Source organism: Ictalurus furcatus, chromosome 10 (assembly GCF_023375685.1).
Source record: "Ictalurus furcatus strain D&B chromosome 10, Billie_1.0, whole genome shotgun sequence".
Taxonomy (NCBI): domain Eukaryota; kingdom Metazoa; phylum Chordata; class Actinopteri; order Siluriformes; family Ictaluridae; genus Ictalurus; species Ictalurus furcatus.
In genome coordinates, this window is record NC_071264.1 from 21,635,222 (window position 1) to 21,663,196 (window position 27,975).

General features: G+C 38.5%; 1 protein-coding gene across 2 annotated transcripts in view; it reads right to left on the reverse strand.

Annotated features, from left to right (window-relative positions):
- Positions 1–20,379: 20,379 nt before the first annotated feature.
- Positions 20,380–27,975, reverse strand: part of minar1 (membrane integral NOTCH2 associated receptor 1) — a 28,062-nt gene continuing 20,466 nt past the window's right edge. For both annotated transcript variants that reach the window (XM_053635048.1, XM_053635049.1), the window contains one exon: positions 20,380–20,756. In XM_053635048.1, the coding sequence (XP_053491023.1) occupies positions 20,559–20,756 (198 nt within the window). In that variant the 3' untranslated portion in view covers positions 20,380–20,558. The remainder of the gene's footprint in view (positions 20,757–27,975) is intronic.

Below are 27,975 nucleotides of genomic sequence, written 5' to 3' on the forward strand. Positions count from 1 at the left end.
GGAAGGATTTTCACTATATTTTGGAGTGGCTGTGGGGATTAATACTCATTCAGCCACAAGAGCATTAGTGAGGTCAGGCACTGATGTCAGGTGAGGAAGCCTGGGGTGCAGTCGGTGTTCCAGTTAATCCCAAAGGTATTCAGGTAAAGGTTCTTAGTTGGTCACTCAAGTTCTCCACTCCAACACTGGCAAACCTTCATTGAGCATCATAAATACATTACTCTGTGTGATATGCATTTGAGGGTAGCTTGAAAAATATTAAGTCATTTCAATAGATCATTGGATATCCATTATGCACATGTAGAGATGCACTTGCAGAGAAATCACCCATTTTAAGATCTATTTTCCACCGACACAGGTCCGGTGGGGGTTCCTGGACTGTGACAGTTCACACAGAGAAGGAAGAATCAGTTCCACAGCGGCCCTAAAAACTTGCTGGACTGGCCTGCCCCGGAACCAGAATGCAAACGGTGGAAAAGAGATAAAAGATGGTTTGTAACGGATCTGTAATGCAGAGCTCATAAAGAGCTTTTTTTTTGTTTTATCACATGGTTTATGGTATATTTTTTGGTTTAACCATAATTCTGTAATTAAGAAAAGAATATGAGCTTTGCATCAATTGCAATTTAGTTATATGATAGCAGAATATTTTTCTGTCTCAGTGATACCACATTTCATTACTCTTAACAGGCTGAGACACATATAAATCAGGATTCTGCAGGTTACTCCCATGCTTTTCACAATTTTGTAAACAGAAGTAGCATAAATGAAATCTGAAAACTGTTAGTGTACAAGTGTGCAGAATTTCACAGCTTTCAGTTTTTTAACATTTAAGGATATTAGAAATATACTACCGATTCCTTGGTGTGTGTGTGTGTGTGTGTGTGTGTGTGTGTGTGTGTGTGTGTGTGTGTGTGTGTGTGTTTTGAGGCAAAAATATATGAATACAGATGAATAAATGAATACAAATGTACTCTATTGTTTCCCATCTCCTGGTCTTTGTCTAACATAGCTGCAGCGTCCAAAAATATGGCCACTTGCATTAACATTGAATAATACCTTTAACAGGCATAGATGCTAGAGAAAAGATTAGAGGATGGATGAAGAAGGGAAACTGCAGGCAAAAATCAGAGCAGTGGAATGCACACAGTGATGTAATGTAACAAGGAGGGAAAACACTGACAATATAAATTAGCCTTGCGCCCAAAAAAGAAAAGACAAACATTCAAGGTGAATTATCAATGACTAACTGGGATGTAGGAAATAAGGGTGAGCACTTGCATAAGCCTGAGAGAAAGTCACAGAACTGAGACTTATTGGATTCTATTATAGCACATCTGATGATGATAATGATATGTTTGCGCCTGTGAGTATTTGATTGTGTGTGTGGTGTGTGTGCGCACAGACTTGCTGGGGCAGGGTATATTAATGATTCTTGACAGAGAGATATTGTTACTTAATACCTCTGCTGTTGTTATCCCCAGTATGATGCATTATGATATTACTAATGAAAGAATAACAAGGCAGAGCCACAGCACATATGAAATCAAATCATGTAATGTGCGCATAATAAAAAACACTCGAAGATAGCAGCAAGCGTTAAAATGAAATGCTGATGGGGAAAAACACAATGCACTATTCTCTCTGCTGCTGGAAGTAATTGATAAAATATTTATTAGACAGGGGGTGAAAATGATTAAATATTAAATATGATTAATAATGTGTTCACACTGCTGTGAAGGTTTCTTGAAGCGTGTATAATATTCTCTGTGAAAGGACGACATTACACCTACACACTAATCCACAGAGTTCCTGTATGAGGAAAGAGTAATATGGTGAAACTGGTGAGATTATTATTATGTTTGGTCTTTTAATTTGAGGTGTGCACTCTTTGAAAAAATGGTTCTGTGGTACATGAAATAGTTATTTGTTTTAACCTTACTGAAGTAGTTTTATTTGGAATCATCTATCAACACTTTCATTTGATGTGTTGTGGCCATCAAATTAAATATTACCTTTTTTTTCTTAAAATGGTACATTTCTTCAGTTTAAACATTTGATATGTTTTCTATGTTCTACTGTGAATAACATATGAGTTTATGAGATTTACAAATCATTGCATTCTGTTTTTATTTACATTTATTTACATTTTACACAGTGTCCCAACTTTTTTGGAATTGGGGTTGTAAGATGCAGAGAAAGAAGTAAACCCTTGGATGGACATGAACCCATCTTCCAAGGTGATACACTGCATTCCAATGTGATGCTTAGTTACTGCCATCTTTCATAAATCAGTTTCCAGTGTCCTTGCAAATTGCATAATGGGGGTCATAGTTTTTTTGTTGTTGTTGTTTTGTTTTTTTGTTTTTTGACTGCCTGGATAAATCAAGATGAAACCAAAGAAGTTGAGATTTTGCAATAGAGCAAAATGTTTGTGGGCCTGGTCACCATCAATAATGGATGATTGATAAATAACAGAAAAGCAAGGGTAACAGAGAAGATGACTACCATGGCCATAGATACATGCCCATATTGGATCATATACCATGAGTTGTATATGAAGTAGTGCCATGAACTTGCAAATTATTGTCCTTGAACTGAAGGACAATACTGGCTTCACACCTATACTACTGTACATATGTCATGTGATGGAGGCAAGACGGAGCAAGACACTCCAGTAAGTATTATGTCTTTAATTAGACAGGCAGAAAACCCCAATATATTAGGCAGGTTCACAGGAACAGGCTAAAGTCAGGCAATCAGCAAAAAGGTTAAACTAGGCAAAGACAATACATGGAAATAGTTAAACTAGGCAGGATCAAAGAAGGACAATGAACACAAAACAACAGCCTTGTATAGTCAGGTGTACGGTGACAAAACTGAACACATACTTCACCCCAAACAAGGAAACACAAGGGCTATAAATACACTGTAAATACAGCTAACCAAGGGCAAACTGAACACGGTTGAGAATGACCATGACACATACGGGAGACATGAATCAAAACAAAATCAAAATAAACAAAGACATAATAACATGGAAGGGCATGCTATCTCACTACGGGTGCTTAAGCGAGGTGTGAGGGGGAAATACTTGACAATATACAAGAGGATGCAAAAGTGTAAGTTCACTAGCAGATTTTATTTTGATTTTAATAATTAATTAGTGTGTAATTATTAAAAAGTCCAACCAGTGTGTTCTTATTGACTCAAAGTAGTAAGAACAATGATTATGGATGGTACAAAATAACCTACATACCATAGTTTTAAATTTAAATATGGTCTTTTCTACACTTTCAAAGCATGATTATGGTTTCACCACCTCTCCAAAAAAGAGGTGGTCATTTTATATGTGTATATTGACTTATATCCAAGTGTTAACTACTTCCAGAGCAGTTTTTCTCTATCCTATAGTCTTGTGTGCATGCATGTGTAGTGAAAAAAACATAGATATCAGATTGCTGGTATACATGTCCAACATAATCTGACTATTGGACTGAAATCCATTAATGGATTTAATCTGCTATAAGATATTGTAATATGCTATTTAAATGACCACTCATGTTACACTCTTAGGATCCCAAATGGATCTTTGGATAGTTATATAACTTATGATTATAGTTATATAACTAGATGAAACATTGTTTCTGAAGGTTTAACTACCTAAATTAGACAATGCTCTATTTATTAGTGTATGTAAAAGACTTCATCACATTGAGGACCATACAGAGTGAAAATGTGTACTGTAACATACGTGTTATACTCTGAATTAAATATGTGGCATGATATCAATTTGAAGATATAAATCAAGTAATGTGTGAAGAGAATATTCTGAGATATTAAAATTTTATTTCACTATGTATGTTATTATTTTAATTCTAGGTATGTTAGCACCTTTTTTTATTTTTTTATTTTAAATAACTATTTAAATAAAACCAGTTTTTGGTAGTGGACTCAGACTTTTAACCCTGCACTCCCTATTTACTGTATTCTACTGACTGGAAAATCTTTGCAAGGACACAGTCATCCATGTGTCCAAGTTCCCTTGCATGCCTCTGCACTGCTGTGTCTGTATTCTGAGCACGCTTTTTGCCCTGCTTCCTTTGAATATCCCATCAGCAGGGGATAGGGAGGGCAGCAAGTGAGCTGTCACATGCTGGGGTGATAAAACAGCATGGAAGAGCTGGGGGAGCCATTTGCAGCTTTCCTTTCCAATTAATAGCACTATAACCAAGGCTTCACCTAACCACACTTTATACCACAACCTCTCTCTATCCATCTCCATTTCTGTAATGGTAAAACTGAGCGACATTACTCTCCTTAATAACCTCCACATGTAATTGTTGCTTTCTCATCTATTGTTAGATGAAAGGTGAGACCTGAGTCAGCTGTACTGAAGATAATATTCACTGGAGATCTGTAGTGGCAGGGAGCACAGTGGCTTAGTGGTTAGCACATTCGCATCACACCTCCAGGGTTAAGGGTTTGATTCCTGCCGCTGTCCTGGGTGTGTGTGGAGTTTGCATGCTCTCCCTGTGCTGTGGGGGTTTCCTCCGTGTACTCTGATTTCCTCTCCCAGTCCAAAGACATGCATGATAGGCTGATTGGCAGGTCCAAAGTGTCCTTAATGTATGAATGTGTGTTGGATTGTCCCATATTTTATGATCCACAACCATTACTGCATTGTTTTTAATGCACAATCCATCTTTTTCCTGGCAGAGGCAACAAAGTGTTTGGGGTTAAAATAGCCAGACATGTAGCAGAATTCTTGATGCCATCAATCTTTAGGTCAAATACAAAATAGCAACAAAACTTCCATCCACCACCTTATTTTGAGTATACAGTCCCAGTGTTGTTGGTGTGAGGTGGGAAAAAATGGAGTACCAGGAAGAAAACCACAGGGACAGTAAATATATTAAATTCCACACAGACAGCCACCCAAAATCAGGAATGAACCAAGGACCCTGGAGTTGTGCAGTGGCAATGATACCTGCTGCCCCACCATGCCACCCTGGACTTTATATTTGTCCAAAAATTTTGGGCAAAGGCAGCAATAGATTCTAGAAAATTTGAGCAATTAAAAAATATATATATAATTTTTCCAGGACAATAGGTTGCAGAAAATAGTCCTGACTTATTAACTGATCTTTTCAACACCTGTCATGTCACAACAAACCAGTGACTACATTTCCCATCCTACACTGCGGCCTACAGGCATGGCCGCCATGGACTGCAATTCTCAGAACACTCAAATTCATTATAATCACGCACACCTGCAACAAATTCACAGCACTCACAACCACAATATAAAGAGACTGTTTGAACGCAATGACTTTGTGAAGGATTGAGTGTTATCACCATACCAAACATTTGCAGCCTTTTCCTCGTTTTGTTTCATGTTCATTTATCTTGCATCTTGTTTCTCATTCTCAATTCTTGCCTTGCCTAGTTATACCTGTTTTCCAATCGCCTGACCCATTGCCTATTTCTTGACCACGCTATTGTCTCATATTTTGGATTTGTCTGCCTGCCTGATACCAAGGACCAGAGATGAGTAAATAGTCTATAGATTATCCACTAAACATCAATAGTTATAAACTGGACTATCCAAATAAATTGAAAACAAAATAGATGAGTAGTGATGATATATTGTGCACATTAATAAATATTATAGTATATCATATAATTGACATGTGGCTTTCACAAAGATGAGAACATCATGAACAGAAATGGTTTACAGCTCTAGTTGCAGCAATACCAAATAAGTGCTTTCAATTAAGGCACTTTCAGGTAGTTAAGAGAAAATAGAAATCCTAAAAGAGGAAATTGCTGGGCTGATGAATGTATCTGTGACTCACTTAGTCTGGAGCATATTACTACATAACCTGCAATCGGGTACTGTAGTCAATTCAGAATAAAGTGCCCGGCATTAATGTGTTTTTTCCTATGCACTACTACATTATAATGCCAAAAGTGTCACACATCATGCACTGTCAAATTAATCATAACTCACATGTTTGATACAGTATAAATATAAAATGTTTCAGTAAAAAGCAGAAGTCTGTAACATACAAATTAAACGGGAACTATACTATCATCCAATTTAATTTGAATGTACCATTCCTATGTGCACAGTGGCTTTGTGATTAGCACATTTGCCTCACACCGCTAGAGTTGGGGGTTTGATTTCCGCCGCTGCCTTGTGTCTCCCCATGCTGTGGGGGTTTCCTCTGGGTACTCCGGTTTCCTCCCCCAGTCCAAAGACATGCATGGTAGACTGATTAGCATGTCCAAAGTGTCCGTAGTGTATGAATGGGTATGTGATTGTGCTCTGCGATGGATTCGCACCCCGTCCAGTGTGTACCCTGCCTTGTGCCCCATGCCTCCTGGGATAGGCTACAGGTTCCCCGCAACCCTGAAGGAGAAGCGGTATAGAAAATGGATGGATTGAAGGATGTACAATTCCTCCTTCAGTTTTTGCTCCACGGTTCTTACTGAATGTGAAAGTGATTCCTGTGATTCCATTGTAAAACCATTGCTGTACATTTCCTTTCAAAAGACTTCCTTGGTTACACCACCTAACTTTATCATTTTTAACGACTGAGTACTTTCTTTGGTTTGGTGTGCCATAGCTTAATATTTAACAGCTAGCAGCAGTAATTTGGAGTAAAAGTAGACAAAACATTTTTGTTACATTTCAGGAAATGAAGTTCCACAGATTTACCTGAACTGAAATATGTTTCTCCGGAAGTACAGTTCTAGCATTTTAAAGTCCCCAGAAGTGGAAAAGGAGAAAATTGCATTCAAAAATAATAAAAACCTTTAAATGTGAACAAAGGCAACACTGCATTTACTGTTTAAAATCAACTTGTCTTATCAACTGAAGTAAAAGTTACTCATGAACATCATTGTTCTACATCGGTGGTAAAGTAATCACTGATTAATTTAATCAATATTGTTCTGTTGCGTAAAATTACCATAGGTCATTTTAATACATTGTCCTCTGTCACTTGCACAGAGTATGTACAGTTATTTACATTCATGATATTTGGCAGACACTCAAATCAGAGCAATTTACTTATTATCTCTTAAGACATGCTCTGCTGATGTACCAGAAGATTATGGACTTTGGGTGAGATTTTCCATTACTTGTTAGGTTCACGTCCTGGCCGTTTAACTACGTTTAAGTAGAAAAGTGTGTCCATTTTATTTTTATTGCTCAACCATACCTATTAAGGTTAGGTGACTACGTAGATCATTTCATTAGACACAGCCTTGTCTCCTTTCTGTCTAAATATCACTCACACAAGTTTGGGATTACTGGAAATTTAAAAAAAAAAAAAAATGTGTCCCTATACTTTTGGTTGGCAGTGTAATGAGCTGATTTGCATGCTGATATTACTGAGGCTGTACTGAAGCTGATCAGCTCTTCCTGCTGAACATGCTGTAGCATGTCGTTATAATTGGGTGGCCATTATAATGCAACACATAATGGTAATTAAGGTAATTAACTCCTGAATAATAAATATTTATGGGAGTTAAAAATGGTGAAGCATATTTACTGAGTCTGTTTAACAATGAACATTCAAAAATTGTTACTGTGATCCACAGCTAGAGTCAAAGCACATGCAGATATTTTGAAACTGAAGAGTTTCCATATCTGCGATGGACTGGCACCATGTCCAAGGTGTACCCCGCCTTGTGCCCGATGCTCCCTGGGATTGGCTCCAGGTTCCCCCGTGACCCTGAAGAAGGAGTAAGCGGTAGAAGATGGATGGATGGATGGAGTTTCCATATTTGTAATCTGGATGCACTATATACTGTATACAAACATTGCTTGATAGACGGAGTAATACTGGATTGGATAACAAACAGTATAAACAGGTCATGAATGAAATAAGGGTCAGGAACTCAGGTAGCGAGAGACTTCGCAAAACATGAGTGTATTTATGAAAGCGAGGCTTACCCTATGTTCACACTAGTAATCATCTGAGCAAATCCTTACGATTTGTCACTTGTCAATTATAATTTGTATAGAACTGAGCCTGCGAAATGTCACTTACGTTGCTGTCGCTTTGTTGCTTGTGCTATCGCTGAAATTGTGGCTCCCTGTCATACATATACAGTCCATTTTTGTCTGCCACTTTGTTGTTTGCTAGTGTGAACAAAGGGTCAAGGGTGATTAGGGGTGTATTCAAGGTTGGAGTTGGAACAGAAGAATATCAAGAATTAAACAGGAATTTTCTGTAACAATTCTAGACTTGTGCAGGTGTGGTAGGATGTAAGTGCTGAATCACAGTATGTGTATTATGTGAATTCCAATTATTTTAGTTATTTCAAGTGTGAGTCATGCAGTTGACTCGCAGACTGAGGGTCAATCCATACACATAAATCAGACTCACAAAAAGGAGCAGCAACCAGAAAAAACACAGGCAGTAAACCAGGCCACTAGAGGAAAACAGGACAAAAACCAGTGGCCTAGGATCAGGGAAAACACACAAGATATCACAAGAATTGATGGAAAACAAATAGCTTAAAGCTGCCTGATGTGGCTACTCAAGGCTGCAACTGGCTGAACACAGACACTCAGGAGGCAGTTTAGGTGCAAAAAGAAGGGGGGGGGGGGTTGTTATTTTAATATGTGAGGGAAGGGGAATGGTGAAGGTGTGAGGTCTCTGGGTGAAGGTGGCGAGTGGTGCAATCTTCCCAACATGGGGAGCGGTGATCTGGCTGGAGCTGGCTCGAGGCGGAACCCAGGGGGCATGGTGCTAGCAGGGGGTATTGGCCAAGAATGCAGCTGGGCCAGGGACCATCCTCATCAGCGCTGACATCTTCTCCATTGGCGTCTGCAAGGTAAATGGACAGAGGCATCAGTATTACCATACGCGGAGAAGTAGCTCACCTCTTTTTTATATCCTCCCGTCGTCTGCCGAACTGTGAGTTACTGCTGCTCCACTTATGGGCTGCCAGCCGTGTGTGTTCCTGCCTCCCCGCCCTGCAGCCATGTGTTTCCAAGCTGTACAAAACACTCACAGTGCTGAAGCGGAGCTGTCTGTTCAGCACCCAAGCGGCAGTCGTTCGAGGAGCGCGTTGGGTTTTGTTTTCGTGGGCTGTGACACGGCAGGTAGTACTTCCGCCTTAAGGCTCCAGGGTCCCCTATAAATTCCTGAGTTTGGGTTACTGTCTGTGCTATGTTTTGCATGTTCTCCCTGTGTCTGTTTGGGTTTCCTCTGGGTTCCTCCCACCTCCCAAAAATATGACAGTAAGTGAATTTGTCTACATTAAATTTCGCCTAGGTGTGAATGCTTGAGTGCATGGTGTATTCCCACCTCATGTCCATTTTCCTGGGATGGGCTCCAGATCACTACGACCCTAATCAAGATAAAGTGGTTACTGAAAGTGAATGATTGAAATAAATGCTAACAATCTAAGAATGTTGCTCTCTCTGGTAGAAAAAAATGATAATTGAAGCTGCTCATGGAAGAACATCTCATAATATGGGTTGTGCTATACCCTTCTCCATTATGAGTGAGTATTTAGTTGTTCATGAATACTTCGTCTCTACTAATAATGTACACTAGGAATGTGCATCACGGAACTCACATTCTTCAGCCTTCAGAAAACAAATGATTTTATTTTGGTCTCCACATGATTTTTTTTTTGTGTGTTCTTCTATTAAATTGAGGAATATTAAAATTTTGTCTATGTATTCGATGATGAATTTGCGTAGCATATCTCTATGGATGTCAATTAAACACAGAGGGCCTGAAACACAGAGGGGTTATTAAATATCTGTAGTGGCCAGAGGTACTGCTAAATGCCATTTTCCATTCCGTCTTATTTTGGGAATATGGTGGCTGAATTAATTTGCTCAAAGTTAAAGGAAACAAGGAACAATTGAAAACAATATTTACCAGTAATCTGACTGAGGCTGTGATACTCAGTACATGACTGAAGACCCCCTACCTTTTTCTGGACAAAAAAGATTCTGGCTGAAGCTGGTGATGCCGATGATCTAATATAGCCTTGTTTGAGAGACTCAGCTATATACTCCATATATGTTCTCACTGAAAATATGCTGGTTAATAACAGTCAACATTTACACTAAACACAACCTATTTTTTGAGGAAAAAAATCACTAGATCTGACACCTGCAGTACATTACCCACCTGACTAGAGAAGTGCAGTGTGTTACCAATTGGCTTGTTTTATGCTCCACTCATTCTGTTGGTGGAGTTTGTTTACAAACAAGTGGCTAGCTAAGCTTAACAAGCTACTTCAAGTGTTCGATAAGGTCATACAGTCAATAAACTGTTATGAAACTTAGCTAGTGTTAGCTACCTTGGTTTATGCCATCCCTTCTTTCACTCATGTTGGATTGATAGTTATAATATCAGTTCAACAATCTAGCTTAGACATCAAGAAAATGAGCAACCAACCAGAAAATCCCCCGGCTGAGATTCTGTTAGAAAAGTTTACAACAGAACAAGACATGGTTTTGCTACAGAATTATCAAGTGCATCAGGTGCATGTTGGAAATTGTTTGTGCATTCATGAAGCTTGCCTGTCATGTACAAACTTTTTATTTATCATCAAATAATTTCTATAAAACACATTTATCATAAGGAAAGTTATTGGGGGAGATATAGAGGTCAACTGAACTAGTAAAAATGAAAGAATGCTATTCTTGAAAATGAGTCCTATCTCACTGTATACAAGGGAATGGGCAGGGTTAAAGTTTGTACTGCAGCCAGTCACTAGAGGGGAATTAGAGAGGACACCTCACTATGCATGGCACTAGTGTATATGTGGTTGTGAACAGTTTGATGTGTAATGACCTCCCTCACCAACTGGCTTGCATGGATCGGCAGCTTCAGTGACTGAGTTGAAAATGGTGCGCTATATTCAGACAAATTTCCAGCCAGTGTAAGTAAGTGGTGAAAGATGAAACATAGTGTTCTAATGATGTATCATAACAAAACAGTGAGCACACTCACTGCACCAGAAGACCTTTTCTAGTAGCAGGTTGGACAGGGCACTACTGTATGTGATGCAGTATAACCTTTGCAGTAGAAACACAGACCCTTCTCCAGGTGTTTCTCAAGGGCTATTCAGATGGGACTGGTTTTATATGGGGAGATGGGGTAATGTAATAATTACCAGAGCTTCTCTGTAATTTTAATCCTGTGTGAAATGGTCATGTCAGTAATTTTTCTGGACTTTTCCAGACAGTGCGTTCCCAGTGAAGATTAAAGCATCTTTTACCTTCTATAAAACAGCCTGTAAAAATAAACCCAGGTTAAACTAATCCTGTGCGAATGCGCACTCTATATTTTTTTAGGTAGTCGATTGGTTCTCGACATTTAAGTCCAGTTGCCATTCTTCCTGAATGGTTCTCCCCAAACTGAAACTAAACATAAAGTTTCAGCTCTCGTCCAGTTGCGGCTTTTCTTTGCTTCGTCGCTGCCTTGTTGCATTATCAAACACTGAAGTGCAGCGCCATGATACGTATGACGCCCGGGACTGCTGTGATGGGCCGTCAGCACATAAACGATGAAGACATGCCCATCTCAGCAACTTCTACAGAAATCTCTATATCTCTTATATCACGAATTGGCAATAAATATCACAGCCGTCCATAGTAACAGTTACTTTAAAGTCATGTGTCCTAAAAACGAATCTTATCCGAATACGGCTTAAGATTCAACAGTTCTTAACTTGGAGTTTCTGATCTGTATGGGTTCAGGATTTGAATGTTTTATAGGAGCAAACTTTCTTCTCTCAGTGAGTATTTTATTGAGATGTATTGTTAAGTCAGTGACTGAATCCACAGGGAGATGACTCTCTTCAGGCTAATTTGGTAAAGAAACATACCGATTAAAGCCGGCTCATTCCAGCCACCACCTGCAGCCAGTGTTCTGAACTCCAAGGTGAAGGTGTCTGTTACTGTGTTGTCCTTATTTGAGAGTTAGTAAATGCTCTCCTGCTTCTTTGCCCTCTAATGAGGTGGTTGAAGATATTGTGAATTAAGTTCATGATCATGCAATCTCACTGCTAGTTGCCCATGAGCAATAAAAGATGCATGGATGTAGAATTATCATGCAGGAGATCGTTTGGCAAGAATTTCAGACACTGGAGCAAAAATCACTTGGGAATTGATGTATCTTGATTATAGTGTATATGTTGGCAGGGTGATGAGAGGTTCTCTATGTGAAGTAGATGTTAATCTACCTCAATCTGCTTCATCCATTGTTTCAGCAAAGTCAGCAAACAGGCATGAACAGGGCTAAACCAAACAGGCAAAGAACTTAACCAAGTTAAAGTCAAAACAATGGCTTAGTAAAGACACAGACAAACATGGTGGAGCAAGACTTCATAATGTCACTGTGAACTTGTATGTAAGAGGTATGTTATAATTTAAACTAGGTATGTGTGATTAGAAGTGGGGATAAGTTGTCTGTTAATCTTCTGATTGTTCACATGACTGGGTGTGGAGTTTGTCACCCTACACAGCTGTTGGTTGGGACTTGTGTGTAGTGTAGTTAAGTCTATGGAACTGGTATCATGAATGGGCAAAAGTGAGTGGTATCAAAATGGGTTATAAAAGGGGACAGTGAGAGGTCCAAATTTTAAGAAGCTCTCCAGGACTGTACACCTGTACATATTTAGCCAAATATGGCACAAACCTAGTGGATTATGAAACTAAAAGCTTTCTGAATGCTCTCACAATGGTTACTGGAGTAAAAGTACTCAGGTGGAATTCTTGTTTTTCTGTAAACCCTCTATGTGAAGGTTGAGATATGTCTGGCAGGGATGCATAACATATGCGCAACATTCAGCATTGCTTATGTAGCCTCTTCTAATCTGTCTGCCAGCTGCCTGCCAAACCGGTGCCTACTGCTTCTAAAGGTCACAGCATATAAAACAAAAATTTATGTCATGTATATTAAAAGGCCAGAAGTATATCTGAAATGTTAATTAAAAAATAAATAGCCCTGTCATGGAACTGTAAGTGTGTGCACACATCGTCATCCAAGGTGCACGATAAATCAGTCAGCAGTTTAGCATGCAATAAACCTGTCAGCAGCCAGTAGGGATTTATACAGTACAATACAAGTGAGGGAAGACATACATAATGCAGGCAGTCATTATGGGGTATGATAGCTCAGCAGTTACAATTCTGTGTTAGTAGCCAGAAGACTGTTAAAATCCTAGGACCACCAGAAATACTGTTGGGTCCATGAAAAAGCCCTTTAACCTCCAGTATCCAAAGATAATGGGTTCACATCAGCTTCCACCTACTTACAGGGGAGACTAGGGTGTTGTGGTCAGATGTGTGGGAATTTTAAATCTGAAATTTTAAATCATTCTCTTTTTTAAAATTAAATCTCAAAATAAGGGTTTATATTGTATTTCATTTCTCCATAATCAGGTTCCATCACTTATAATGTCAGGATGTCCCCTTGCGCAGAGTTCTGGAGCACACAGCTCTAAAGCCCGAGGATGTCCCCTTGCGCAGAGCTCTGGCGCACACAGCTCTGAAGCCCGCTTGCAGTTCCATGACAGTTCCACACAGCTCTGAAGCCCAAGGCACGACAGCGAAGCATATCCAGGTTCAGGGACATTGACTCTGTTTAACCTCTTACACGTGTATTTGTTATGGTTTATGTCCTGTCTCCACCCCTGTTATGTTATTGGATGTCTCCTTCACATGTTCTCATTAATCACAGCTGTTTTGTGTTTCACTCCGATTACGTTTGTTATTTAAAACAGACGTGTTTCTATGTTTAGGGCAAAGTATTACGTGCTTACCGTATGCCAAGCCGTGCGGTCCTTGTTCTGTGTTTTCATGGTTTTTGATCTGGTTCTCTTACTCATTGTTCTGTTCCTGTTCTAGCCTAGTTTATCCTGTCTGGTGTTCGCCTGACCTTTTGCCTGTTTTGACCATGGCAGTGTTTCACGTTTTGGATTTGTTTGCCTATCTCCTTTCAATAAAACCCTTAACTGTACTTACATCCATCCTGATGCGCATTACGTGACATATACAGTAAAATAATATATATTTACTCAATATCCCACTCATGTCGGTATAAGAGCAATCTTGATGGTTTTGGTTGTGATACACATCAATCATGTGGGCCCTTTTGTGCATTTGGATTTCATTGTTTAGTTAATTGTATAAAATGCACAGCATATGCCTTCACAATCTTTATTATACAGAGATAAACCACTTAGTAATGTGAAAAATGTGAAATAGTAAAATATGAACAATGAAATTTGTGCCAAAAGAACTGCAATAAAAATCTGCAATGCAGGCTCTTTGTTGTAGTGTTCATCATGTATGGTGCATTAGTTCAGAAAGAGCAGCTCCAGACGGAAGACTTGCTCGCGACTTTGCTCCCCAGCTGCTTTTTTTGACACTGCACTTTTCTAGTAGCCAAGAAAGTTCTCTCACAGTAACTAATTCCTGTGTTCTGGGGGGCAATAGAAAACAAAACACTAATTTTAATAGATGATGCATTTAATAACCCTAATGTATTTACTTATTTGTTTTTAGTGTTTGTAAATATAGTAGGTTTTATGCAATGGTATAAGAAAATCACATTTGTTTTTAACATATTCAGTTGTTCCTGAGTAATGCCAGCTCACTTTATACATTTTCTCATTTTATTGGCACTCCGTAACATAAGTTTAGCAAATAAAAAGAAATTAGAAGAAAAGAAATGAGAATTATTACACATTTTACATAACCAAATTATAACCACCAGGACTTTTACTGCATAAGTACACAAAAACAGCAAACCATAAGACAAGTATAGTACCATATCTATTTTATTTATTTAAAAAAAACAAAAACAACAACAACAACAACAACAACAACAAACACTGCTGCAGTGGTTTTATGGAAAGGAACATGGCTTGGGCTTTTTCAAAAATGTGCATTTATCTAATTACATACTTCTAATTAAATGTGCTTTATAAAACCAAAAATATCATCTTTGGAAGATATTAGAATTAAAATGTTCTTTTCACTGTGAACATTCTCTTCAAAGAAAGACGTTCTCATAACAGCTTGTCGGAATGTCATTTGTTCATTGTTTAATCAGGAAATTACCATTCACTGTTATAAAATAGTTCTTGTCATTTTTCAGTACAAAATATATTATAAATCCAACAGTCAACATTGTCCTCTTTAATAAGCTTCTAAATAGCAATAAGAATACACATCCATCCATCTATACATTTTCCATTTGGCTTATCCAACACAGGCTCTGTCGGGGGGGGGGTGTTCCATTTCCGCACTGCTTCACCTGCGGCCCCTGCGGGTGTGGAGCAACATACTCCTGTTAGACCCATTCCATCATGATTATTGGAGGATCATAGTGACTCACAGTTGTGTGTGGCCCTCCGACAGTGGACTTCACCAGCCTTTTTGACAGCAGGTGTTCCGTTGGGGATTGTTTCCTCTTGTTGGGAGGTGGTAACAACCAATGCATCCCTCAAGGGTTGGGGAGCAGTTTGGAATCACAGGGGTGTCAGTGGGGAATAGTGAAGGGGGTGGTCTATGGATCACATCAACCTACTGGAGATGCGTGCAGTTTTTCTGGTCCTGAGACAATTCTTCCCGGAGCTGACACACCGCCATGTGCTTGTGCACTTGAACAACACTTCAACGGTTTTCAATCTTAATCGACAAGGGGGCACGAGGTCAGAGAGCTTGCTATAGCTCACTCATGATTTCCTCACCTGGTCACTCCTGCAGTTTGCATCACTGAAGGCTGTTTATCTGCTGGGGATAGACAATCAGGCTGCAGATGCTCTGTCAGAAGTTGGCTTCATCTGGGTGAGTGGAGGCTCCACCTGGATGTAGTTCAGGACATTTGGCAGGAATTTGGTGTGGCCAAAGCGGATCTATTCACTTTGGAGAACACAACTCACTGCTCACTGTGGTTTGCCCAGATGGAAACATCCAGTCCACTTGTCCACATATGCTGTCATATGATTGCCTGAATTGTCTGCTGTATGCCTTTCCTCCAATTCCTCTGCTGTGGGAGACACTTCACAGAATTGCTCAAGATAGACACAGGGTGCTTCTGATTGCATCACGTTGGCTGTACAGACCATGGTTTCCATTGCTCCTAACCTTGCTGAGGGACAGACCGAGTCGGCTTCCCTTCAGGAGAGAACTATTGTCTCTACTGGACGGCGCATTTGGCATCTGAACCCGGCCCGCCTACAGTTATGGATCTGGCCTCTGGGGCCAACTCCCTCTTAGCAGACTGTGAGCCTTTGGTCATTCACACTGTTCTTGACACGAAGGCTGCTTCCACATGAGCACTTTACGCCTATCAATGGAAGTCTTTTTGTACGTGGTGCGATACTCGTGGGTTTGACCCTGTACGATGTGTGGTTTCAGTAGTTTTGGGTTTCCTACAAGGTCTTTTGGACAGTGGCAGGCCAGCCTCTACCTTAAAGGTTTATGTGGTGGCTATCTCTGTGTACCGTTCACCTGTGGACCACTCGATTTTGGGCTCACATAACCTGGCTTGCAGTTTCTTAAAGGGTGCGAGGTGCCTCAATCTGTCTCATACTCCTTGTTTTCCCTGTTCTCCGGTGTGGAGTTTACCTCTAGTTTTGGAATCCCTTTGCCAATCCCCCTTTGAACCATTGGAGGGGGCAGGTCTTAGGTGGAAGTCATTGAAGGTGGCTTTTCTTCTGGCTGTGGCATCTACGAAAAGGGTTGGTGAGCTTCACACGCTCTCCATGAGTCAGCATGAGAGGGAAACCGGAGATTACCAGTGATGTCCTCTGGCCCAATACAACTTTCCTTCCTAAGGTGCTCCTGCACCAATTCATTAATCAGTCCATTGAGCTGTGTTCCTTCCAGCCAATGGGCCTTAAGCAGCATTCTCTGCTCCTGTGCCGTGTACGGGCCTTGAGGTGCTATGTAGAGGCTACAGCACAGTTAAGACAGTCTGTTTATTTATTAAGGAAAGACACATCATACTTTTTTCCATTTATAGTTAATGAAAAACCACAACGCACAAATCTCTCTGTTCGGAAGACTTTCCCGTGGCAGAAAACTTAAAGTTATGATTTATGTCTGACAAATCCTGACATTGGAAGTTTTCTTCCAAAATGCTAAATAAATGTCCCTTTAGAGAAGAAAATTTTAGGTTTTAATTTTTTTATTTTAAATCAGCTTATGTGGAGGATCTGAAATTACAGGAAAATATTTTTGATTTTTTTTTTTAAACTAGCAAGGGGGTAGCATTGGAAATTTTATACTAGCAACTAACACCACTAAAGATAGTACTGCCCCACTATATTCACAGGTAGCTAGACATAAAGCGTTAACTTTATGTGGTATTAATTTTCAAGTTGATCCTGCAAGAATCCTGCATCTGGTTAGGCTTATACTGGGCTTGGTTTGATAGTCACAGCCATTTCAGTAAGCTTTTAAAGACCTTTTTTTGTTGTTGGGGGTGGGGGTGGGGGGGTGGGGGTTGGGGGGGCATTATACAATCTCCCCTGCTGTTGTGAAGTGTCGGCTGTCTTCAGTGACATCCTGGATTAGATCTGCTCTTGATCTCAGATTGGATTGGCCAATGCCAGTTCTAATTACGCATGCCTCCTGTAACTAAGCCAGTTGCACCAGTTTAAAGGCCAGAGTCCTTCCTGCTGAAGGAAGAACTAGACCTAATGTAGACTCACTTACAGCATTTGTCATAATTCATCACAGTTACGTTTTAAGGAATTGCTGGCAAGAGCAATTTGTAGAACAGAAACATTACCTTGTACTTTGTTGTGGACTTTTATATGCCTACTACCTTGTACTACTACCTATGCTACCTTCATTTGTGTGTTTCAAGCCATAAAGAACTTGAAAGTGATGTTCCACAAAATAAAGGAACCGTTAAAACCCTCATAAGTCAGCCATTTGAATGTCATTCAAGGGATCTGGGTCATTCCTTCAACAGTCAGAACAATAAGAGTTTTATTAGAATAATATTCCAGTTACAACTGTTTTACATTATGCACTTTGAACCTGAAGTTTATGTACAGGGTCTTACAGTGTACGAGGGCTCACAGTTCCTGTGGTGAAGGCAGAGTCACCCGACAGAGTATCTTCTATCAACTAAAAACCCACATTCAAACAACCGATTATTAAAGGAATGGTTTTGTGAAAAATCTACTTGATAGTTTTCAGTTAACTTCAGATGTAGTCAATCTGCCAACACGTTTAGTGTCTGGCATTGCCTTCTTTAGATTTCACTTTCAACTATGAGACTAACATAGCTAACAAGTAATGGTAATGGATCTCACTCAAAATAATTTCCATCAATACTTTTTCTTTGTAAATAATTGTACCTTTACCATGTAGTTGTATGTTGCAATGTTATGCAACAGCCATCCTGAATAATTATTTACTTCCGTAAAGGTGGTATTCTAAAGAAAAGCTGCATGCTATGTGGATTATAGTATAATTTGTAACAGCTAGGTCGACTGACTACATTTGATATGAGGGGAAAATTGTGTAAATTAACATTTCGCTGAACCAAACCTTTAATCAAGGTGTCTGGATATGGCACATTCAAATGACATTCAAAGAAAGAAAACCAAAAGCAGTTGGCCATGTGCAATTTCACAAGAAGGTTAAATTCCCATAAGTCTAGTTACATTAGTGAGAGATCATTTTTTATGAAACACTTCTCTCTCGCAGTGTCAACCCTACAGATATGTTACAAAGCAAACATGAATGAGCACAGCAAAACAACTCACTCTGTAATTTTTCATCTCAGCAGCAGTTGGATGTTTTCTTGATGACAATTTGATGAAAATCATAAATTGTCAAACTAAATTGGCCAAGCATGACTTGTTCCACTTGGGAAATTTAAAAGTAATATGTAGCTGGCAGTTTGCATTCAGTGGTCCTAAGGCCTCTATGAAGAGTAATAAATGGACTCTGCTACACCCCAGCAAAGACAGACATAGGGAACATCCCAAATGCTAGTTTCAAGTAGAATAATTATTGTAATTTCATTCTAATGGGTCAAAAATATGGATTGGGATATGAGTTGCAAGAAAAGAGGTCAACACTTTGTGCTATTGTAGCCTATCTACGTAGCTAGTTAAGGTAACCTGCTTTCTTATCTGCTAATTAGCAGTTGAGATAAGCCTTTAAGATGGCACAGATAGATGCACAGATGTAGACATACTGTACACATAACATTACCCTTGATTTCATTACATAATCATTTCAAGGGTAACCATCTTGCTGCTCACTGCCATTTCTCAGTAACAAAGCACTGATGTACATAATGCATTATGTGAATCCTATTACTATGGAGAGTACAACATATGAAAAATTAAAGTAATGACTTTTGGGACTTTTTAAAATAGATTCTATACATTTTAGCACTTAGGGCATTGCCTACAGTGTTTTACAAATGCTGCCCTCAAGGGCTATTAGAATTATCATGAGATTCATTTGGATACTGACATTTACTCTGGACTCAGAAGGTTTGAAGAACGTCAAGAAGATGCCAAATAACAATATCAATGCACTGGAATGTAAAAACATAATTATGAACTTGCAACTGGGAAAGAGAACATCCGATGAGTATGTGAAGGCAGCATAAGAACACTAATAAGATGAATCGTACAATTTGGGCCATAGATACAGATGAAGTTGACATTTCGTATATAGTCCAAATTCAAAAGTAAAACAATTGAACTGCTAAGCATGTAAAGAGAAGCTTCAAGTAAATCATTAGCATGAAATAACTAGGGGAATAATGCTTATCAAAAGTCATAGCATCGTTCCAGTATCCAATTGATTTCTGAATTAATTTTGAATTGTGTACTGAGTACTAAGAAATAACAAGTAAACATCAAGAGAGGAATCATTTTAGAATCCTCATACAATTAATACATACAATGACCATTCATACATTCACTTCTTCTGAAATGGTTTTCTTGAATATATAGTAATCTAGTCATCTATCATATCTAAATTGTCACTTAGGGAAAAGAAACATTGCACAAACCCAATAAAACATTCCTGATTTGTCAAAAAAGATAAACCTTGCTGTACAGCATCACATTCTGTCTGCAAATTTATTGAAAAATAATTCTCATAGAATCATAGTAAAATAAAAATATACTACGCTTCCTTCCTTGTAGTATCTATTGCAACAACATAAAGATTTCAGAATTGAAATATCTTAATTTAGTATGTTAAATACTAGCTATAAAACAAGAAAACATTATCTATGTTTCATAAAAGTCTATGTTAACAAATAATTTTTCTACTAGAAATAAAAAGGACAAACATCAAATGTTAATCCTCTGTAAGGAATTGTATTTGTAGTTAGACTCTAAAACCAGTTCTTTGTGCCTGGATTAAGCCAAAAACTGAACATAAGAGTTCTCTGAATGGATGTCTGCCATTAAAAGTTCTATCAAATTCACAATAAGGCTTAATCTAGGCACCAAAATTAACCCTACATCAGCAAAACAAGTTGTCTTGTGTTTATTGGCAAAACAAGAAGACCTCAAGACTTCATAGTGCAAATGGGCACAACGATGACCAATATCACAGTGCAGGCTGCTGCAGCGATCAGAGCACCAATCTTGCAAAATTTGGCCCTCCGAAACTCCGCCTCTTTGCGCTTGAGCAGTGAATCATAGCCCGGCGTGTAGATGTCCTCCATCCAGTACTCCAGATTATTGGGGTTGAGTGACTCCTGGGTCTGTTGGGAGATAAAGACACAGGATGAGTTGTTCTGACAGTTACAAATTGCTAGTATGGAGCTGACTTTAATATTATTGAGGGCCCTGGTGTGAAATGAAGCCTGGGGAAGACAAATGGGGCTTCTGTTTGCACATCAAACCAACAATATTCAATATTGCCTGTTTAATTGAATTAGGAATGATAGAGCAAGCACGAGGGAGGAACTGAAAGGTGGAACTGAGATGGAACAAAAGAGGACCAGAAGAGGAACAGAGGATATAGAGATGTGTCTAGAAGTGAAAAACAAATGATTGGTTTGGAAAGAATGACAGGAAAATGAAAAATTGCAAGGCTAAAACTGAGGTGGAGAGAGAAAGTACAGAGAAAGCTAAAGAAGTATGGATTCCCAAAACCCCGGAGTAAGTATAGATTCCCCAATGAGTAAAACATACAACTAAATGCATATACTTTTTTATTATTTCCTAAAATTTCAAACAGATAAAACTTTAAAACTCACTTTTTTATTTTATTTTATCGATTCCAGCACGTTTAGTCAGTTATCTACTTCCTAATATATAGCTAACAAAAATTAACAGTTATTTTTATCCTTTCAGTCAAATTGTGCACTGCAGACTATCAATGACAGCTTTAACTTGTCAATGCTGGATAATCCACAGCTAGGTGTGCATTACACGATTTTAATGCACTTCCCACAGGCAACCAGGTCCTCCACAACATGTACTAAAATTGTGTAACGCACACCTAGCCGTGGATTTTCCCTGACATATCTATTGTCTTCATGCAAAATCGGTAATGCAGCCAACTGGAATTGATTTTTGATTTGAATTAAAATAGGGTTTTTAAATTTTCAACCCACTCTATAATTAATATGTGTACTCTGTTATATTTGATACATTACATAGTCTAGGGTGTAGTGGTGGCCATGGTAGGTTGCTGTCTGTGCAGAGTTTCTGTGCATGTCTTCCCTGTCTCAGCATGGCTTTCCTTCCGGTTTTTCAGTTTCCTCCCACTTCCCAAAAACATGCCATTAAGTGTAATGACTAAGATATAATGCCCACAACATCCCAGCCACCTGAATCACAACCTGCTCACGCTACTTCCTTCTGGCAGACAACACTGCAGCATCATTACTCTCATGAACATATTCAGAGATGATACACAAGTGATAAGGCTGTTGAACAGCAGCACACTGTCATAGCCAGGCATTAAACTTCAACACACATACAGTACAGTATCTCTGAAATGAAATGCACATGCTGCATTTGAAACTTTACACAAAATTTACATGCACATACTTATTTTTCTACGCTATTCTCAGTGCAATAATTATATGTGTACTTTACTCAGACATTATATTCAGTGCAATACATGGTTAAAACTAGTTATATTTTATACTTTATACATTTATTTCACTCATCTTTTATACTTTTTATCCTGGATAAATGTTTAATCTGTGATGTGACAATAAAGTCTAAAGTCAAAGGGCCACCCCAATAGTCAGAGTTGTTGGATGTCTTTGATCAAAAGTGCTTGCAATTAGATTCCAATCATGCATCCACTTGCTAAACTTCACAGAAGAACATGTCAGTGGATAAATATGCATCTGAAACTTTGCAGCAAACCTACATCAGATCCCCCAATTCACTTACACCTGCAGGGTTCTACTGTAGCCTAAACCAAAACACAAAAAAATATATATACCCACCACTTACGGTACCATCAACAGGCCAGCCCAAAAAAGCCACCATCTTTTCCAAGGTCAGCCTTTAAAGTTCTTACAATCTAGTTCATATCATAGAGGGAGAGGAATGGAAGAAAGCCTTTAGTATGATGTCAGGACACTATGAGTATCTGCTATTGTCGGTCAATGCCTCCTCTATCTCCAGGCCTTTATCGATAATGTACTCAGAGTCATGCTCAGAAAATACATGATTGCACAGAAATTTGGCAAAATAACTATCTCAGCACATCCAACACATCACAACGCACACAAGAAAATCCCAATGGGCCATCATCTTCAGCAGATTCAATTTCATAATCTCATATTTTCCAGGCTCCAAAAATGACTTTTCAGAAGAAAACCAACCAACAAACTAAGGTTGGATCCTTCAAACTTTCAACAAAGAGTGGTCACGTTTTGCCTCATGGGCCGAATATCCAAAATACTCTCTGCATCATACAACCACACAGCTTACACCATTCCGGTGTATACTGGGCCAACAACCACCTCTTTACTTAGAACACTACACCCACAGATGCACAAGTTTGAAGAGTGGTTTCAAGAAAGCAAGGGAGCAGGAGAAGAGGCACATCGACAGTGAAGCTAAGCAATTCAACAACAAGAGGAATTTGTGGACACTGTTCTGAGACTCCCACCTATGAACCAGGTGACCTCATATGTGTGTTGACCACAGACTTCGGACCATTTACGAATGGTAAACTGTAAACTACATAATACAACTCCCACGACCTCATCACAAGACCACCATTCAAGCTCCTATCCCCATTCAGTCACTATTACTTATGACACTCACCCTTTGTACAGTCATACTACTCTCTTTATATAACTCAGACTGACAAACACACTATGCGAAGTCTTGCTAGAGCATTGTGTTTGTGGTGATTCCAAGGTTACTCTGTGGATGTTTGATTAGTGTTTTGACCTTCTTAATGTTTACCTCTTTAGCCTTGTCAAGTTTATGCTCTTTGCTAATCACATGGTCATTTGCCTGTCTCATGTTTCTGAATTTTGCCTAACCCTTTTGTTTGTCTGACATATTGGTTTTAATAAATCCAGAGAACCTGGACATGCTTCAGTGTGTCTGCTTCTTGACAAACTTAATTTCAGTGTAATACAACTTGTAATTTATGGGCTTTGGTAAGGACTTTGTTTACACTGTTTGCAACAAACATATTTAATCACTTTACACTATTAGGATATGTATACACACCAATGTAGGCCCACACGCATACAACGTATTCCCTCAGCTGGGCTTTGTGTCTTAAGAGTATCGTTACCCATTAAAAAAAACAGCAGTCTATTCCATCCAAACAAAGCAGAGTCATCGTTTTAGATGTGAAACCTATGTGTGATTAATTTACCAGTCTAATTTTATCAATTCTAATTCATATGCATGATTGAACATATTTTAAACATAATGGTATAGATTTACAGTGCAGATCATGATAGGTAGTTGCAAATAATATGTAATCCTTCTCATATTACTAATGTGAATCAAATTTTAGTATTCAGCCTAATTCTGTGCCACACTTGTGGCCGCCCCCAAAAGTGGTCTGAACATGTAATTGGTTTAACCTACACATACAAACTGCTCCTAGTGGCTGCTAAACTGTGGTGCAGCATTTCTTCAGGTAGGAGAACAAGAAACAATTCAGCAGTAGTAAAGTGCACAAAACAAAACCCATGCTATACATCCACAGTTCCCAATCTAAACCTCATGGGACCCCAAGCACAGGCAATTTAATTAGTTTTCAGCTTTCAATGCCACTGCAGCTACCTGCACCATTCTGATTACCTGGCTCTGGTCCACCAGGATTTGGAATGAATCCGTAACATTTAGGAGCCAGAGGCAGTAGGATGTGCCTGCAAATATTTTTTATTCAGGCTTCTTTAATAGGCATGGGCAGAACATGTATCCCTGTGTAATACACAGGCAGATTCATTAATCAAGCAAATCCATATCAGCAATGAGAGGTTGCTCAGATAGCACATAAATGTTGGCACAATATGCATTGTTCATTGTTAATGTCTCTGCAACATAAGTTATGGGAAAGATGCCCCAAGTTCACATTTTCATTATCTGCTCCCCCTAGCCAAGCTTACAGTGATGCACTCACTACTCCTGTTGATCTTCAGGCAGTTTATTAAATTTCCACACCACTGCCAGGTGATGCATGGATTTATCTTGGTGTACCTTCATCTAGATATATCCTATTGTTTTAGGGCAGTTTATAGTATTTGGTAACATGACTAACTAGAGCAACTTTAGCAATTTATACATTTTCTATCTATTTTCTAGTTATCTAATTAAGCAAAAACAAAATATTAAGGACATACCCCTGAACATGAAATGTTAAACTGTCTATATGCATAATCTATGTAGAACTGTTTAATTTGCTTAAAATGTGTACATTTTGTATGTCCAACATACACTATATGGCCAAAAGTATGTGGACACCTGACAATCACACCCATATGTGGGCCTCCCCAAAACCACTGCCCCAAGTTGGAAGTACACAATTGTCTTGAATGACTCTGTGTGTTGTGGGATGCTTTGGGATAAACTGGAATGCCGACTGTGCGCCAGACTTTCTCAACCGACTTCACTAATGCTCTTGTGGCTGAGTGGGCACAAATGCCCGTATTATTTATAACTAATATAAGCTAACTAACTGCTAAGAGTAAACTAGCTTGCCTTTAACAGTTAGACATGAATAGGATTTCAGTTTCTAAGTTTGATTTGCATTTCCATATTCAGATGTATTCAATAATAGCCATAATTACCATCAGCTAGCTTAACATGAGTATTGCAGCAATGGTTTCTGGGTGCTGTGTTATCATATACCATACAATACAATGTGATTGGTCCAAAGGTACTAGGCTTTTTAAAAATTATTAAGTTTACTCATACCTAATGCTCCTACACTCAAGGTTTACTAAGAAAGTCTCTGGTTTAATTAGAAAAAAAAAGACTTTTAGTTAACAATCTTGACCCAAATGCGAGTCTAATCAGAACCCTTCATCCAACAGGAGTTAACTATTTCAACTAGTTCCAGGGCATTTTAAAGGTAATTGGCAAGTTTGCATGTTTGTGAGACACAGAAAAAAACAATAAAAGAGAGACAATGATGAAAAAAGGTTCACCACTGACTTAAACATCATGAATTAAAAGGCATTAAAAGGTTTGTGAAATTTTTTTATCTTGTTTTGATTTTTTGTAGTAATTTTCACAATTTCAATTAACAAAAAAACAACAACAACAGACTCGTCACATGGAAAAATTAGTACACCCTTACAATTATCAAACCTTCAAATTTGACCTGCATGGGAGGCATGCCAGGAAAAGTCTTTGCAAGACTACAGTTTGGCAGTGGGCATATAGGCAAAGACCAGACCTTTTGGCTCTGGACAGACAAATCAAGGATAGAGTTGTTTGGCTGCAGTAACAGCAGACATTGTTGGCGTAGATCAAGGACAACTTTTCAGTAGAAGCACCTCATACCAACTGTGAAGCACGGTGCAAATGTTATGGTTTGGTGTTGCTTTGCTGCCTCAGGGACTCGACAGCTTTCATTCATTGATTCAACTATGAATTCTGCATTATATCAAAGAGTGCTTGAAGATAATGTGAAGCCATCTGTCCGAAAGTTGAAGCTGAATCGAAAGTGGACCTTTCAACAGGATAAGGATCCTAAGCACACTAGCAAATCCACCAAGGAATGGCTCAAAAAGAAGAATTGGAGGGTTATGGAATGGCCTAGTCAAAGCCTGGATTTCAATCTCATTGAAATGTTGTGGGGGGATTTGAAATGGGCAGTACATGCAAGAAAACCCTCAAACATCTTGCAACTCAAACAATATTGCATAGAAGAGTGGTCAATAATTCCAGCAAACCTGGTGGACAATTATACAAAATGCCTACATGAAGTTCTCTGCCAAAGGGGGCAATACTAGCTTCTGAGGGCAAGGGTATACTTACTTTTTTTTCTATTGATATATCTGTTGAATAAATGATTGAAAAAGCTAATTTTCCTTGTGGTTTTGTTCAAGTATATCAACTTTATTAATAGGCATTGTTTCAAATATGATCAAATGTTTGCTTGTCCAAATATGTCAAAAAAGCCAACAATCTCAATGGGGTGTACTTATTTTTTTTTTTTCCACATGACTGTATTTCAACATATTTGATAAACTAAGGCTCTTTTCTCCTCCTCAGTCTCAGACATAATTAAAATGTCATATGACACCGAAATTTATGCCTAATTGCAACATTTTCACTGTTTCAGACCATTTCATGTACTCATATTTATTCCACTAGTCAAACGGAAACAAAAAAAATGTGAAATGTGGTAATATTGTAAATATTACCAATTTCATCATCTACATGGGCAAACATTTCGAAGCCTTTTTGCACAAAATCGTTTGAAGGAAAACAAAGTCATATTACTCCTTTTGCCTTTAACTGTGAAAATACACAGCCACCTGCACTGCTGGCAACTTGCAGGAAGAAAATGTTCACACTTCTAATTTCCAATTCCTTTCTTATCTTCAATTTACTGATGTTTGACCCTTAGTTCAAGAAAACAGCACAGCTATTCATTTCAAATTACTACATTCAATAGCGTGTGGTTTTCCATCCACCACTTTTTTGTGAGTTCTTATAATGTGAATATAAGACAAATATAGAAAAACTAAATAGAATAGTCCACAGTTTTATATCACAACTAATATCACAAAAATGTTTTTACACTGTCTTGTCTGAGGTTGAAAAGTTGCTCTACTGTTAAAGACATGATGTGAAAGACTATGGTGGAAATGGGTTTTTTGAATAAATGATGGTGTCAATTATGTTTTTTTATTTTTTTATCATGTTTCAGTCCTATATCCAGATCTAAACATAAGCATGGCCACAGAGGACACTCAAATGGTGTTTGAGAAGGCCAAGAAATGAAGGTTTTCCTTGATTTAATTAATGAAAGCAACATCAAATCATTGTAAAAAACGAAAAGAAAAAAAAAAAAAAAACAACCCTGTACCCCAGACGATGATAAAGAGATTACTAAAGCTATATCGATGAATAAATATCTAACTTGAAACTTGTCTCTTACACTGCTGTTTTGGCACGCTTGTCTTTCCATACACAGGTGAAAAAACTGCCATGCACTTTGGGTATTGTAGGCTCTCCCTAATCATTTTTATGTCATTTACAATGACAGTAGTTGACGCACATTCATTTGCAATTTTTTTGTTAGTAATTCATTTTTAAATTGCAAAACATTAAAATGGAAACCCTGCTACTGAAGAAATTACCCAGCTTAATTTCAAATGCCTGAACTATGACTAAGTAAATTGTCTTGACAGTTCTATTCCAGGATGCTAATAATGTGGCCACTATCTGTTTTCTTGTTTGGTTTAAAATAATGTATCGCATCTAGCTGCTGCTACTATGAAGGCACTTGGGCTAATAATCCTTCTC